Source organism: Trachemys scripta, chromosome 1, assembly GCF_013100865.1.
Source record: "Trachemys scripta elegans isolate TJP31775 chromosome 1, CAS_Tse_1.0, whole genome shotgun sequence".
In the NCBI taxonomy this organism is placed as follows: Eukaryota; Metazoa; Chordata; order Testudines; family Emydidae; genus Trachemys; species Trachemys scripta.
In genome coordinates, this window is record NC_048298.1 from 92,815,954 (window position 1) to 92,829,470 (window position 13,517).

Sequence of the window (13,517 nt, forward strand, 5' to 3'; positions counted from 1 at the left end):
CCCCCCCCCCGTTTCTTGACTGCCCCCTCCAGAACCTCCCTGCCCCTTCTCCTGCCCCCTGGCCCCCTTACCCTGCTGCTCAGAACAGGGTGTTGGGCTCTGTGCGAGCCGGACACGTGGCTGCGATCCCCAGCACAACAAAACCCGGTCCCTGGCCCTGCACAGTGCTGCCGGAGCGGGGCGCGGGGCTGCCGGGGAGGAGGAGCTGCCGGCTCAGAATGCAGGGAGGGAGGGAGGGGGGAAGGAGGAGCTCCTCTACAGCTGCTCCGGAGTCCAGCCCGTGACTTTCCTGCAGCCCTCCCAGCCGCTCGCTCTGCTCTGCCGGGGGAGGGGGGAAATCCCGGACATTTTGAGTTATTTACAAATTCCCCCCGGACGCTATTTTTAGCACAAAAAGGAGGACATGTCTGGGTAAATCCGGACGAATGGTAACCCTAGGCGCGGGCCCCTGTCCTTTGGGTGGGGGGTGTTTCTGGGCGCCGCTCAGCAGCCATCGCAGGACTTGGGGGCGCCCCAGGGGGGGTTGTGGACGCCAGCGCGTTGCGGGGAGCCGGCACTGTCCGGATTTGCGTCCCCCTGGGGCTGGAGCTGCGCCCCCGGCACCAGTCATGCAGGGTTACCATATGTCCGGTTTTTCGGCAATCAAACCCCCATCCGGTGGGAATTGCCAAAAAGCCGAACATGTCCGGGAAAAATACCAGACGGGCACTTCCTCTCCCGCGGCTCCTCTGCTCCTCCCCTGACTCAGACTTTGGCTCTGTTTAAGAGCCAAGCTGCCCGAGCCAGCGCTACCGGCTTCGGACAGCCCCCATGCCTCCGGACCCCAAGCCGCCGGCCGGGCGCTTCCCTTCCCGGGCTCCAGCTGCTCTGCTCCGGCGGCTGGGGTCCGGAGGCATGGGGGCTGTCCGAAGCCGGTAGCGCTGGCTCTTAAACAGAGTCGAAGTCTGAGTCAGGGGAGGAGCAGAGCAGCTGGAGCCGGGGAGGAGAAGTGCCCGGCCGGCGGCTGGGGTCAGGAGTCAAGGGGGCTGCTGAAGCCGGAGCGCTCGGGCAGCTCGGCTCTTAAACAGAGCCGAAGAGTCAGGGGAGGAGCACAGCAGCTGGAGCCTGGGAGGGGAAGTGCCTGGCCGGGGGCGCAGGGTCTGGAGGCATAGGGGCTGCCCAAAGCCTGAGCGCTACCGGGTTCACGGTTTGCCAGGCAGCCTCCAGACCCTGCGCCCCCGGCTGGGCTCTTCCCCTCCCGGGCTCCAGCTGTGCTGGGGAAGCACCGGCCGGGGTCGCAGGGTCTGGCGGCTGCCCGGCAAACCATGAAGCCGGTAGCGCTTGGGCAGCCCTTTTCGCGTGGCTGGGAGGGAGGAGGGGGAGTTAGGGCGGGGACTTTGGGGGAATGGGCGGAGTAGGGGCGGGGCCGGGGGGTGGGAAAGGGGCAGGGCCAGGGCGCATGGAGTGTCCTCTTTTTTAATTTTTTAAATATGGTAACCCTAGTTTTAAATAAATAACATCCCCCCCTTCTTTTCTTCAGATGATGCTCTCTATGTCTCCTGTCCCCCTATGAAGCCCATGGCACATAGGTGGGATGAGGAATATTTGTTATGCTGACCAATGCCCTGCAGGAACAATGCATACAGGTGGCAAGGCCTAGCTCTGAGACACAAGGATGTGGTGGCACCACACTTATGAGTCCCATCATGGGGCCTTCGATTAGGCCCTCACCCCCACAGCTTGGGTCCTAGCTCAGCCTTCCAAGGGCACATGGGCCCCGAGCAGCCTCAAGCCCCTCCAGCTACTCAGCATTGCTGGACTAGCCTGGGCGGGTGGAAGGGAAGCAATGCATTATGGGACACTGGGGAATATGCTGGGCGCAGGGCAGGGCTCGGTGCATTGTGGGAATGGATGGTGATGACACGCAGTGCACTGTGGGAAATTGGGGGATTGACTGCGCTCTCGCTCCCCCCCTTGGAGCCAGCCTCGAGACTAGGATGGTCTTTGTAGCCTGGCTCGTAGCGAGCTCTCGGCGCTCTTTGACGTCCTACAATGACGTGTGCTCTTTTCATTTACGACAGCCCTAGCGGGCTTTTGTGCTTTACGGTAAGACTGTCTCCCCACCGAGCGGGAGCGGAACCTCCCTGTCTGCTTTTACGACAGTTCGTCCGGGAGCGGGCGCGGAGTGATGACGTGTATGACTGTGTGCGCGTTGCCCAAGCCCAGTCTTTCCGGCAGCCGGCACCCCCGGCCCGCTCGCATCTGCCTCCATCGGGACCCGGCCGGGCTCCCGCAGGTGAGGGGGGCGCGCAGGGCTCCGGCCGGGACAGGCGCGCGAGGCCCCACGCGCGGCTCAGAGTCTGCCGGGCCCGGATCCGCCCCGGACACGGGACCCCCGGCCTAGAGGCCGCCTCCCGCGGGGAGCCCAGGCCTCGCCGGGCCTGCTGGGGCCTCAGCCCGCGGGACGGGACGGGACCCGCCCGCGCGGCTTCTGCCCTGGCTGGGATAGAGGCCCGGCCTCCCCGCTGGGCTGCTCGGCTGGACCCTGGTTCCCGGGCACGGCTCCCGCACACGCAGAGCCGGACCCTGCCGCTCCGCTGAGCCGAGTGACCATGTGCGGTGCGGGGCTGCTGGCTCGTCGCTTGTCACTAACCAGCGGGACTCGCTGCTGCGGGACCTACCCATGACCCAACATGTAGGCCCATATCCTCGAAGGTGTTTAGGTGCTTAGCTCCAGCTGATTTGAGTGAGCCTTAGGTGCCTAAATACCTTTAAGGTTCTGGGTCTTAGTGACACAGGATTAGGTGTTTCTGTGAATAAGGATAGCTGCTTCAATGACACTAGCTAGGACAATAAATAACTATAAGGACAGTAGATCCCCAAGCATAAAGGCATAAAGTGATCTCCAGCTGTGGTCAGAAAGAAACATCCATCAGGGGAAATAATTGTGCTATTATGCACAGTAAAGAGAGAAATTAACCCTTTTTTTTCTGGGGCTTTTTATATTGCCATTGGCAGAGGCAGGTTATTTGACCATTGATCAGTTTTATCTAACAGTTCAGTTCAGGTGATAAGATTCTTACACAGGGAAGTAATTATTACATTACATACTGACAATGCTGTCAGCTCCTGAGACCTTCATCTTTTCCTTGACCCCAGGAATTCTGGGCAATGACCCTAACCCTGGAAACTTTTCTGTGTGTGTGGCCTCATTAAAAATCTTATCACCTACTCTTGTCTTTTGAATGGGCATCATTGCCCAGTCAGTGTCAGATTAAGTTTCCCAGCAGCCTCATCTTCAGTCTTGTAGGGTTAAAATGTTCCTAACACTTGACCACCCCCACCCCATTTTTTTAAAGGATTTTAGAAGATGGCTAAATTCATGACACCCGTGATCCAGGACAATCCCTCGGGCTGGGGTCCATGTGCTGTTCCAGAGCAGTTCAAAGATATGCCATATCAGCCCTTCAGCAAAGGAGATCGTCTGGGAAAGGTACCTGTGCTAATGCTGCTAAATGAATCACTGGAGCAATCAGTTAATGCCCATGGCAATTCCTGTTAGCTGTTCTTGTCATGTTGGCGGTCTGAGTCCTGTACTGTTCCTTACAGTGCCCCTACACACACACTCACACATACCATTGGTGCTCTGCCCCTTATAGCTTCATTATCCCCTATTGCAGTTGCTACAAGAAGTGGTATATGAACCGTGACCTCTTGATAGTGTCTGTAAGCCGAGTGGGGAATTTGAAAGAATATTGATGGTCATAAAATGATTGTAAGTTATGTTCTGGAACATAAAGCACTAACTGCTCTCGCTGAGTGGCATCCATCTGCATTAAGAGATTATGAGATTGTGGGGAGAGTGTTTGAAATGTTGGTTGAGACACACTCATCAACTTTGTTTCCTGTTGTCTTTTTTTTTTTTTGTTAGGTTGCAGACTGGACAGGAGCCACTTATCAGGACAAGAGATACACGAGTAAGTGCTATTTTGGTGGCTGCTGTTGTCTGAGATACTTCATATGAGGTTTCTTCAGTCATCATCCCTGCTTCCCTCTCTCATCACTGTCTTTAGTGGTGTCTACGAAATCTGTGTCCTACAAATCTCCACCAAGTGAGAGAAGTTTCTTGAACTCAGAAGTGTGCCCTACCCTTGGAGAGAGGCACTTGGGGCTGTCTTCATCCTTCGGTGTTGCTCCTGGCTTTGAGCCTCCTTGTGAAAGGGAACTTGTCTGGGAGAATGGGGGACACTCCCCCATTGGGCTGCTCTAAGAGAAAAGCCCTGCCTCTGGTTTCAAGCTCGGGTGAGCCAAGTGACAGGGTGGGAGTGCTAACTCTGAGTTCTTCTCATGAAGCTTGGTTTGCAGACGGGCAGCAAGATAATTTGGGTCATTGTGTCCTCAGATAAGTACTCATCGCAGTTTGGTGGGGGAAGCCAGTATGCTTATTTTCATGAGGAGGATGAGACCAGCTTCCAGCTTGTGGACACAGCACGTACACAGAAGACAGCATACCAAAGGAATCGTATGAGATTTGCACAGGTATCTTGCACATTTCCCGAAACCTTTCTGAAACAGTGGAATTGCTGTAAAGATCTCATTTATAACCTGAACATCCGTTCCCTTCTCTTCCTCATTCTCAGAGGAATCTTCGGCGAGACAAGGACCGCCGGAACATGCTTCAGTTCAACATGCAGACCCTGCCTAAGAGCGCCAAACAGAAGGAGAGGTGAGGACCCCAAAGCTGAACTCGCTGCTGGTATTGGAGTCTATGATCAGGTGTCTAGGTTTGCTAATTGCCTTCTGTCAATTGAGTTATTGTAACAAAAACCCAAGACTTCAAGACAGGTCTTTTGCTAGGCTCTGCTGTGGTTTGAAGTGCTGGTTTCATGTGATGATTGTGGAACCAACAGGGTTTTCTAAGCCAAACTCAGGAAAAGAAATTACTGTTGTAAAAGTAGCATGTGCACCTTCTGAATGCTGTGGTGCAATCTTCAAAGGCTGGGTTGTCCCACTAAAGTTGCCATTTTCAAAGAGTCATTGAGAGCAGAGTTCCTAGTTACAGTGCCTCAGCCAGCTGTGGGGTCCAGTCATTCAGCAGATGCTCTCAGTGGCTTGGGACCTGAGAACCCAGTGGTTTCAGCAGTGACTTGGGAAGGTGGGAGTGCTGGGGATGCGCCGTTGGGACTATTTCTCATGAGGTTGTCACATTCCTCTATTTACAGAGACCGTCTACGTCTACAAAAGAAATTTCAGAAGCAGTTTGGGGTGAGGCAGAAATGGGACCAAAAATCACAGGTAAAGTAAACTGATTTTTAACTATACTGTTTGATCAGTTCCTCTGGCTGCCCCTGTTATACAGACCTCGGTGTACCCTGTTCCCTGTGGTAACATTCCTCTAACCCGCTCCTCCTGCTGCTGTTCTCACACAAATCCTGATGTGCTGTGTCTCTCTATTTCTTTGTCCATCTGCCCTTCCTCTGGCCACACAGCAGAAGCCTCGCGATTCTTCTGTTGAAGTTCGCAGTGACTGGGAGGTGAAGGAGGAGATGGATTTCCCCCGGCTGATGAAGATGCGCTATCTGGAGGTGTCAGAGCCACAGGACATGTGAGTTAAAGACAGCTAGGGCCCCTGTGGGTATTTCTTTTGGTGTAATCTGTGTGGAAAGGGATGGGTACTGGCTTGTGATCCAGTTTCATGAAGTTCCTTTTGGAGGAGGTGCACAAAGTCAGTAGAAATACTCCTGCCAGTCACTGTTGTCCCTTGACACTCTGAGATGGGGTTATTTGTGCTAGTGTCTCATGACTACGCTCCCATTATGTCTTCAGAGAGTGCTGTGGCGCCTTGGAATATTATGACAAAGCCTTTGACCGCATTACCACAAGGAATGAAAAGTCCCTGCGGAGCATCAAGCGCATCTTTCACACTGTCACCACTACTGATGACCCAGTCATTCGCAAGGTATAATTGTCCTTTCTGCCCATCGGCTCACAAGATACACTAGTATGTATCTTTCTGTGTGATATTCTTTGGACCCTGCAGTTCCCAGTCTGTTCTAAGCCAAGGGGTCCAAGATGGTCCTGCTTTCTGGAGCGAGAAGAGATTAACAGAAATAACCCAGGACCCAGCTCTTTAGACAACAGAAATTTGTGATCTCCATAACAAAGGGAATGGTATTGGCCAAGGCAGGAACTCATTAACACATGGATAGATATCAGCCAAAGGAAAGCTCTGTTCTGGAAGGGCAGATAGGCAGACCTAAAAGCAAGAAGTATGATGGAAAAGAAAAATGTCAGGGTCACAGATCTCATTCCCAAGATTTCTGGTCTTGAGAGGAAAGGATAACTCTTGAGAGTGTTGATGAAGTCAGGGACAGAGGATAAAGAACTTATTCTCATCCTTGCAGATGCAGTTCTCCCTTCTGCTCTAAGTTCTGTCTTTTCTCCCCAGCTTGCTTGGGCATTTTCAGGGCTGGATTGTCTGGGCAGCATTTGGCTGCCCAACTTGCTGAATGAGTTCAGATAGGATCAGTAGCATTTGACATGTTTGTGTCCAGATCTCATTGGTGTGCGTCAGAGTCTTGTATCAGCCCAGAGTCCAGAAGAAAGGAATCCGTGTCTGGTTTGCTAAGGCTGCAGTTTATTTTTGGGTGGTGGGGAGAAGAATGTATGCTGTCTTCGCTCACACTCTTTCCTCTGTCTCCGTCTGCAGCTGGCGAAGACCCAGGGGAATGTGTTTGCCACAGATGCCATCCTGGCCACACTGATGAGCTGTACTCGGTCTGTGTATTCCTGGGACATCATTGTCCAGAGAGTTGGATCCAAGCTCTTCTTTGACAAGAGGGACAATTCTGACTTTGGTGAGGAGGTTGTTAGGATCAAGGTTGGGCAAGGGGACAAATTACAGCTTTTTGCATTTAGTGTTCCTTACCCCCTTTAAGTCAATATTGCATCTCAAGTGTCCACACTGTGTCTGGAGCAACCCAACTGCTGCACTACCTGCATGTGCTTTGAACAGATTTGGGGCACAGTATGAGCGTTGAGTGTCCTTTTCAGAGGGGTAACTATCCTCCTGATGATCGTTTGACCTTGGCTCTTTTTCCAGACTTGCTGACAGTGAGTGAAACTGCAAATGAACCACCACAGGATGAGGGCAACTCCTTTAATTCACCTCGCAACCTGGCCATGGAAGCAACCTACATCAACCACAACTTCTCCCAGCAGTGTCTGAGAATGGTAAGAGGCAAGTGGGCTTTAGCAAAGCCTGTTATGCAGACAGTACTGTGGAAGACTGCATCTGCAGGTCTGGAACTTACTATTAATATCAATGCTGGAGCAGCCTCTTATTAGAGCAAGAGGCACCTTTATTGGCAAGGTTACTTTACATAGAAAACATTCCAATTTGGGGTGTGTAGATTAACTTTATGGAGATGGGGGGTGTTGTAGGGAGAACACCCCTCTTCTTCATGGAGCATTCCATGAACTGAACCAGTCAGGACTGTGACAGCATAGAGGCAAATTAAAATGCTCCGTGGAATGCTGGATGCTGATTGGCTGAGGGAAAGAGTCTTTAGTTCCAGGGGGAGAGGGGAGGGGAGTGGCTGATGGTGATGTAGGCAAATTGGAGAAAGTCCAGAGAAGAGCCACAAAAATGATTAATGGTCTGAAAAATGTGACCCATGAGGAAAGATTGGCCGGGGGCGGGAGTGGATAGAAAAGAGAAAACTGACGGGACATAGTTTTCAAGTACATAAAAGGTTGTCATAAAAAGGAGTGTGATAAATTGTTCTCCTTAACCACAGAGGACAGGATAAGAAGTAGTGCGCTTAAATTGCAGCAAGGAAGATTTAGGTTAGATGTTAAGAATAACTTCCTGTCGGGGTAGTTAAGCAGTGCAACAAATTATGTAGGGAGGTTGTGGAATCTCCGTCATTGGAGGTTTTTAAGAGCAGGGTAGACAAACACCTGTCAGGAATGGTCTACTCTAAATAATACTTAGTCCTGCCTCAGAGCAGGGAACTAGACTAGGTGACCTATTGAGGTCCCTTTGGGTCCTATGTTTCTATGATTTTATTATTCATATCTATGATTGTGTTTCTGATCAGCTGCCTTAATTCTCTCAAGTTGTTGGGCTTCTCGTGATCTGTCCTGGCTTTCTCTACAGGGGAAGGAAAAATACAAGTTTCCCAACCCAAACCCATTTGTGGAGGATGACATGGATAAGAACGAAGTGGCCTCTGTTGCATACCGGTGTGTTATTTGCTTCAAGCGTGTGCATAGGTTTAGGGTGGGAGGTTCAGAACAGGGGTGGAGTGTGACTTCTATTAACAGCTTGCTAGTGGTGGTGTGACTGAAGTTTTATTTTCCATGGGCATTGCCACACTCTGTGATGAGAGAGATTCTGGGACTTATGCTTCAGGCTGGTATCTCTCACCTTCATATTGGGTTTGAAGGAAGAGGGGTGAAATCCTCACTGTGGGCTGATAGGGGAGGAAGGGAATGGCTTTTGTGAGTGCTGAAGTGGATCCAGGAGTGGGGGTGGAGAATAACAGAGATTCTTTGCTTGCAGGTACCGAAGATGGAAGCTGGGAGATGACATAGACCTGATTGTACGCTGTGAACACGACGGAGTGATGACAGGAGCTGGCGGAGAAGTGTCATTCATCAACATCAAAACACTGAACGAATGGGATTCCAGGGTGAGGGAGAACCAGATACCAAACCTCTCTAGCTCCTCCATTGATGTCTGATGTACCAGGTACAGCAGGCAAGACATGAGATAAGCTGCTTGCGTTACCCCATGTATCTGTTATGTCATTACATTCCATCAGAAGAGAATGACTGCAGAGGACCAGCAGTGCCAGCTAAACTGACTCCGCATCTCCCAGGTGCTGGGTAGTCTGTTTGAACCCTCTTCCAGGCTCCTGCGTTCCATGTGATAGCCAGTCCGATGGAGCTCTCTCTTAACTTTTTTCCCCAACCAGCACCCTATATACTGGTCAATACTCCAGAATCAGGAAGTCCTTTTAAGCTTCCCATCTCTTCTCTGCATAGTATCATTGGGTAGCTCACTATGTGTTTTCATCATAGTTGCAGAGATAATTGCACCCATGGTTTGTTGACTGTGGTTTGACTTCTCTTTTCAGCATTGCAATGGAGTAGACTGGCGTCAAAAGCTAGATTCTCAGAGAGGAGCTGTGATTGCCACCGAGCTGAAAAACAACAGTTACAAATTAGCCCGCTGGACATGTTGTGCGCTGCTGGCTGGATCAGAGTATCTTAAACTTGGGTGAGGCCAATATAAGATTTGCCAGTCAAGGACTTTCTAAGTGCTTTTGTTGTCGTGTGTGTCTGTGTGTGAGTGAGAGAGAACTGTTTTTAGGAGCTGTGTAATCACAGAATTCCCTCCCATTTTTATTCTGTTTGGCAAACCAAAAACTTCTTTTGAATATATTTTAGCACTGGTGACTGGGGCAGAATGGGGTACAACGCAGACTGTGATTTGGGGCAAGCTGCTTCCCCACAATGTCCTGCTGACTGATCTGGAAAGACCACCTGTACATGTGATAATGGAGTTCAGTCTCCATAGCCCATTCAGTTCTTGGTTTCTCTGCTGAACGTGAGAAATAATTATAGTGATTAATGTGGTACCGATTTAGATCTTGACTGAGACCCCCAGCACATTCTCCAGTGATGTATTGGCGGGGGCCTGTGACTTGAAACTGGCAACTTAAAAGTGAATGGCTCTATGTCCCATTACTGATCTCCTGAGGAATCCATTCCTGATGTTAGCTCTCCTTCCAGTCCCCAAAGCACCTTAGCCAAGTGGCTTTTTCCTTGTTTGCTTCATAATGTTGGCACGGAGTTGATGCAGTTCTCTTAATTAGAACCCCCTCTGCTGGCCAGCCGACCTAGTCAGCTGCACAACAGAAGCTGTGGGTGCTGGTTTGTACCATGTATATTTCTCTTTCATTAACATTTTAAATCAACTTTGTTGCTGTGATACACTTTCTCTTTAACTTTTTTTAATTGCTGGTGACTGGGTGTTTAAAATAAGATGCTTGATATTTTAAATCTAGCTTCTTTGCAGTCTCTGGTTTCTGTCCATGTGACATGCAGCTGCCTCAGACTATCTGTTGATTGAATCAGAACTCCCTGTTAATGACTCTTTATTGTTAAAACTCTTCAGTCTTTCCTGTTTGTGGGACCCGGGAGTCATCTCCTTTATCACCTCTTTTATCTTGGATGATGGAGGCTTAGCAACCCTCTGTTTTACTCTGACCTGGTCTACATTACAGAGTTGGGTCTACATAAGGCATCTTGTGTTGACCTAACTCTATAAGCATCTACACTACAATGTAGCTCCCACTGATGTAAATCGCCCACTATATCGCCTTAATAACTCTACCTCCGTGACAGGTGTAGTACTTAGGTTGATGTAGTTAGGATGACACAGTGTCCACATAGATACTAAGTATCAGAGGGGTAGACGTGTTAGTCTGGATCTGTAAAAAGCAACAGAGAGTCCCGTGTCTGACGAAGTGGGTATTCACCCACAAAAGCTTATGCTCCAATATATTTGTTAGTCTTAAAGGTGCCACAGGACTCTCTGTTGCATCATATAGACACTGCGTTACTTACATTTCCTGTTGACTGTCAGCCCCACCAGGAGCCCCCCTGCTGCTGGGGCTGACTGCCCAAGCTGTGAGCCCTGAGGTCGTGCGGTGGGGGGGGCTCCAGCCATCAGTGCCCCACACAGTTACGTCAATGGAAGTGCTCCTGGTAAGGACACGCACCGCCGATAGAAGGACCATAGTGTGGTGTGAAACACTGCTTTAATTACTGCAGTGGCTGTACATTGACTTGACTTAATTTGGTAGTGTAGACAAGCCCTCAGTTACTGTCTGAGACACAGGAATGGCTCCCCACCAGGGAGTCCTGTCCATTTTCTCCTTTGAAGTGGGGAGGTTGATTCCTGCAGCTCAGCCCAGAAGTTAAAATCTAAGTGATCACCTCATTTTGTTGACTTCCCTGTGAAGTCTGGGCTGGGACATTGAATTTCCTGACCTTTTTTCCCTTTCCTCCCCAGGTATGTGTCCCGTTACCACGTAAAGGACTCTGCGCGCCATGTGATCTTGGGCACACAGCAGTTCAAGCCTAATGAGTTCGCCAGCCAGATTAACCTCAGTATGGAGAACGCGTGGGGCATCCTGCGCTGTGTCATTGATGTCTGCATGAAACTGGATGAGGGCAAATACCTCATCCTCAAAGACCCCAACAAGCAAGTGATCCGTGTTTACAGTCTCCCTGATGGTACCTTCAGCTCTGATGAGGAGGATGATGATGAAGAGGAGGAGGAGGAAGAGGAAGGTCTGTAGAATGCTCAGGGGCTCTGGTGAAAGGGGTAATGTAACTGGGGGATTAGATCTCAGAATTTCCAAGCTGCCTATCAAGGTGAGAGGTGGTGTGTGGAGAGTACAGTCACTGTGGGTCATTCGATCAGTGGTGAAAACAGAGTAAAAGTGTTAACTACTCCCAGAGACTGGAAGGATAATGAAATAAATACAAAGGAACCTAGAGAGATCTAAAAACATGAGAAGACCGTTGCAACGAGTCTCACCATGGTGGGAGGGGAGGAAACTAATTAATCTGAGAGGAAAACATAATCTGAAACACTGAGTGGAAGGGGGAGTCACTTGGAAAGGAAAGCTCAGCTCAGTAATACCGTGACATTGGAGGGTGGTAGTGATTGATTTCAGCACAAATGGCAGGTGCTCAGTGCTACTGAGACTCAAGCCATTATCATGACATTTTAGATCAGGGGTAGGCAACCTATGGCACGTGTGCCAAAGTCGGCACATGAGCTGATTTTCAGTGGCACTCACACTGCCCAGATCCTGGCCACCGGTCCGGGGGGCTCTGCATTTTAATTTAATTTTAAATGAAGCTTCTTAAACATTTTAAAAACCTTATTTATTTTACAAGTTTAGTTATATATTATAGACTTATAGAAAGAGACCTTCTAAAAATGTTAACATGTATTTATTGGCACCCGAAACCTTAAATTAGAGTGAATAAATGAAGACTTGGCACACCACTTCTGAAAGGTTGCCGACCCTTGTTTTAGATAAAGAGGAGGAAATCCAAAGTGAGACATTAAAAATGAGTGGCTAGACCAATTAAGCTAATGAGTCCATTTCAAATGGATGACTGGAAAGGAGTGCGGATGCACTAGTCATGCAGACTGGGAGACTTTCTATAAGGAAGGAAGATCCAGACTCTTGCCTGGGGCAAGTGCTGGCTTGCCTCTCCACTACCTGAAACAATCCCTGATATCTGGCATGTGCCCCTCATGTTCTATCTCCATTGTGGGAGGCAAGCTGACTTGAAACTCATGTTCACGGGCTAGTTAAAAAGGTTTTAATGCTGTTTGTAGACTTGGGCAAATCTGTTGGACTTGGATCTGATCACTTTTTGAAGGTTTTCTGAACAGTCATAATAGCTAGAGACATTTTTTTTAATTAAAGTTTTTAAGATTCTTAAGTGAATCATGCAGCAACAAAAATCATCTGTAGCAATTTATGTGGTCATGTGATTTTTATTGTAGATGTGGCCCTAATGAACAGTCTTGTACTGGGTGAAAAGGGCAGGCAAGATTGTGACATGAAGAGTAAAAGATACTACATGTCTTTTTTTATTATATTATTATTATTTATTATTATTATTGTGGCATTTTCTCGGGGGAGGGGGTGTCTGCTGCTGCATTGTTCCACTACAACCTCTTTTCTCTCTTTCAGAGGAAGAGAGCTAAACCCTGTGGTCAGGGAGCAGGGGCTTCAGTGACCAAATGCTCATCCCACCCTGTGTTGTTGGTGGGTGGAATCTTAGCTGACCCTTTACACCGTGCTCATTTACAAGTATAACAAACGGAATAAAGAGTTTTGTTCTGTTTAATGAGTTTGTTGTTCATTGTCTTATGGATGAATATGCTGTATGCCAATACATCTACCTTGCAGATGTGGTGTGAAAAGAAATCCTGGGACGAAAGCAGCCACTGAAATGGCAAGTGAGCTGTTGTAATAAAGTATGCTGCTTTACAAAAAGTTTACCACCTCCAGCTTTTTTTTTTTTTTGGTCTTCTCTGCCACCATTTTGTGCTAGTGTTTTCCTGCTTCACCCAGTTAGGAAGAGGTGAGCATTCTTCTCTACTGCAGTAAAGGAAAGAGAGGTTAAACAGTTTTTCCTCTTCTCCCTGGTACAATGAGTGGTGAGATCAGAGACCTGAGAGCATCTGAAATATGTGTAACTATCGGTCCCCCTTTCTGACTGAGAGCATGCTGGTATAGAGCCACTATGAGTATTCGCTCCTCTGACAGCTTGTAGTTTCGGCACATCAAAAAGCACCTTAGATTGGGGTTTCTCCCATGAAGGAATTCCCAGTCAAGCTAATATAGATGTCTCAGTTGTGCAGATGGGGTTGGTACTAATAGTTTTGGCAGGCTGAACTGGTTGGATGAGGGTACTGCAGGGTTTTCTCTATC

The 13,517-nt window shown here is 49.1% G+C and overlaps 1 protein-coding gene across 2 annotated transcripts; it reads left to right on the forward strand.

Annotated features, from left to right (window-relative positions):
• The first annotated feature begins 2,127 nt into the window (after nt 1–2,127).
• On the forward strand, nt 2,128–12,930 carry EIF3D (eukaryotic translation initiation factor 3 subunit D). Of its 2 annotated transcripts, none has more exons than XM_034777549.1 (15): nt 2,128–2,275; nt 3,339–3,472; nt 3,911–3,956; nt 4,382–4,518; nt 4,620–4,705; nt 5,202–5,274; nt 5,469–5,584; nt 5,806–5,938; nt 6,689–6,836; nt 7,082–7,212; nt 8,141–8,226; nt 8,546–8,675; nt 9,123–9,265; nt 11,066–11,346; nt 12,774–12,930. In XM_034777549.1, the coding sequence occupies exons 2-15, from the start codon at nt 3,350–3,352 to the stop codon at nt 12,785–12,787; spliced, it is 1,647 nt and encodes a 548-aa protein (XP_034633440.1). In that variant the 5' UTR covers nt 2,128–2,275; nt 3,339–3,349; the 3' UTR covers nt 12,788–12,930. The 2 variants fall into 2 exon arrangements, with proteins under 2 accessions (XP_034633440.1, XP_034633449.1); XM_034777558.1 differs by having other exon boundaries at nt 5,472–5,584.
• The last annotated feature ends 587 nt before the right edge of the window (nt 12,931–13,517 follow it).

Excerpts from the sequence above, each read along its gene's own strand:
- EIF3D (XM_034777549.1), top strand. The coding sequence starts at position 3,350 with ATGGCTAAATTCATGACACCCGTGATCCAGGACAATCCCTCGGGCTGG. Across the intron at positions 3,957-4,381 it reads TCAGGACAAGAGATACACGA|ATAAGTACTCATCGCAGTTT; the intron begins GTAAGTGCTATT and ends TTGTGTCCTCAG. Across the intron at positions 5,585-5,805 it reads GTGTCAGAGCCACAGGACAT|AGAGTGCTGTGGCGCCTTGG; the intron begins GTGAGTTAAAGA and ends TTATGTCTTCAG.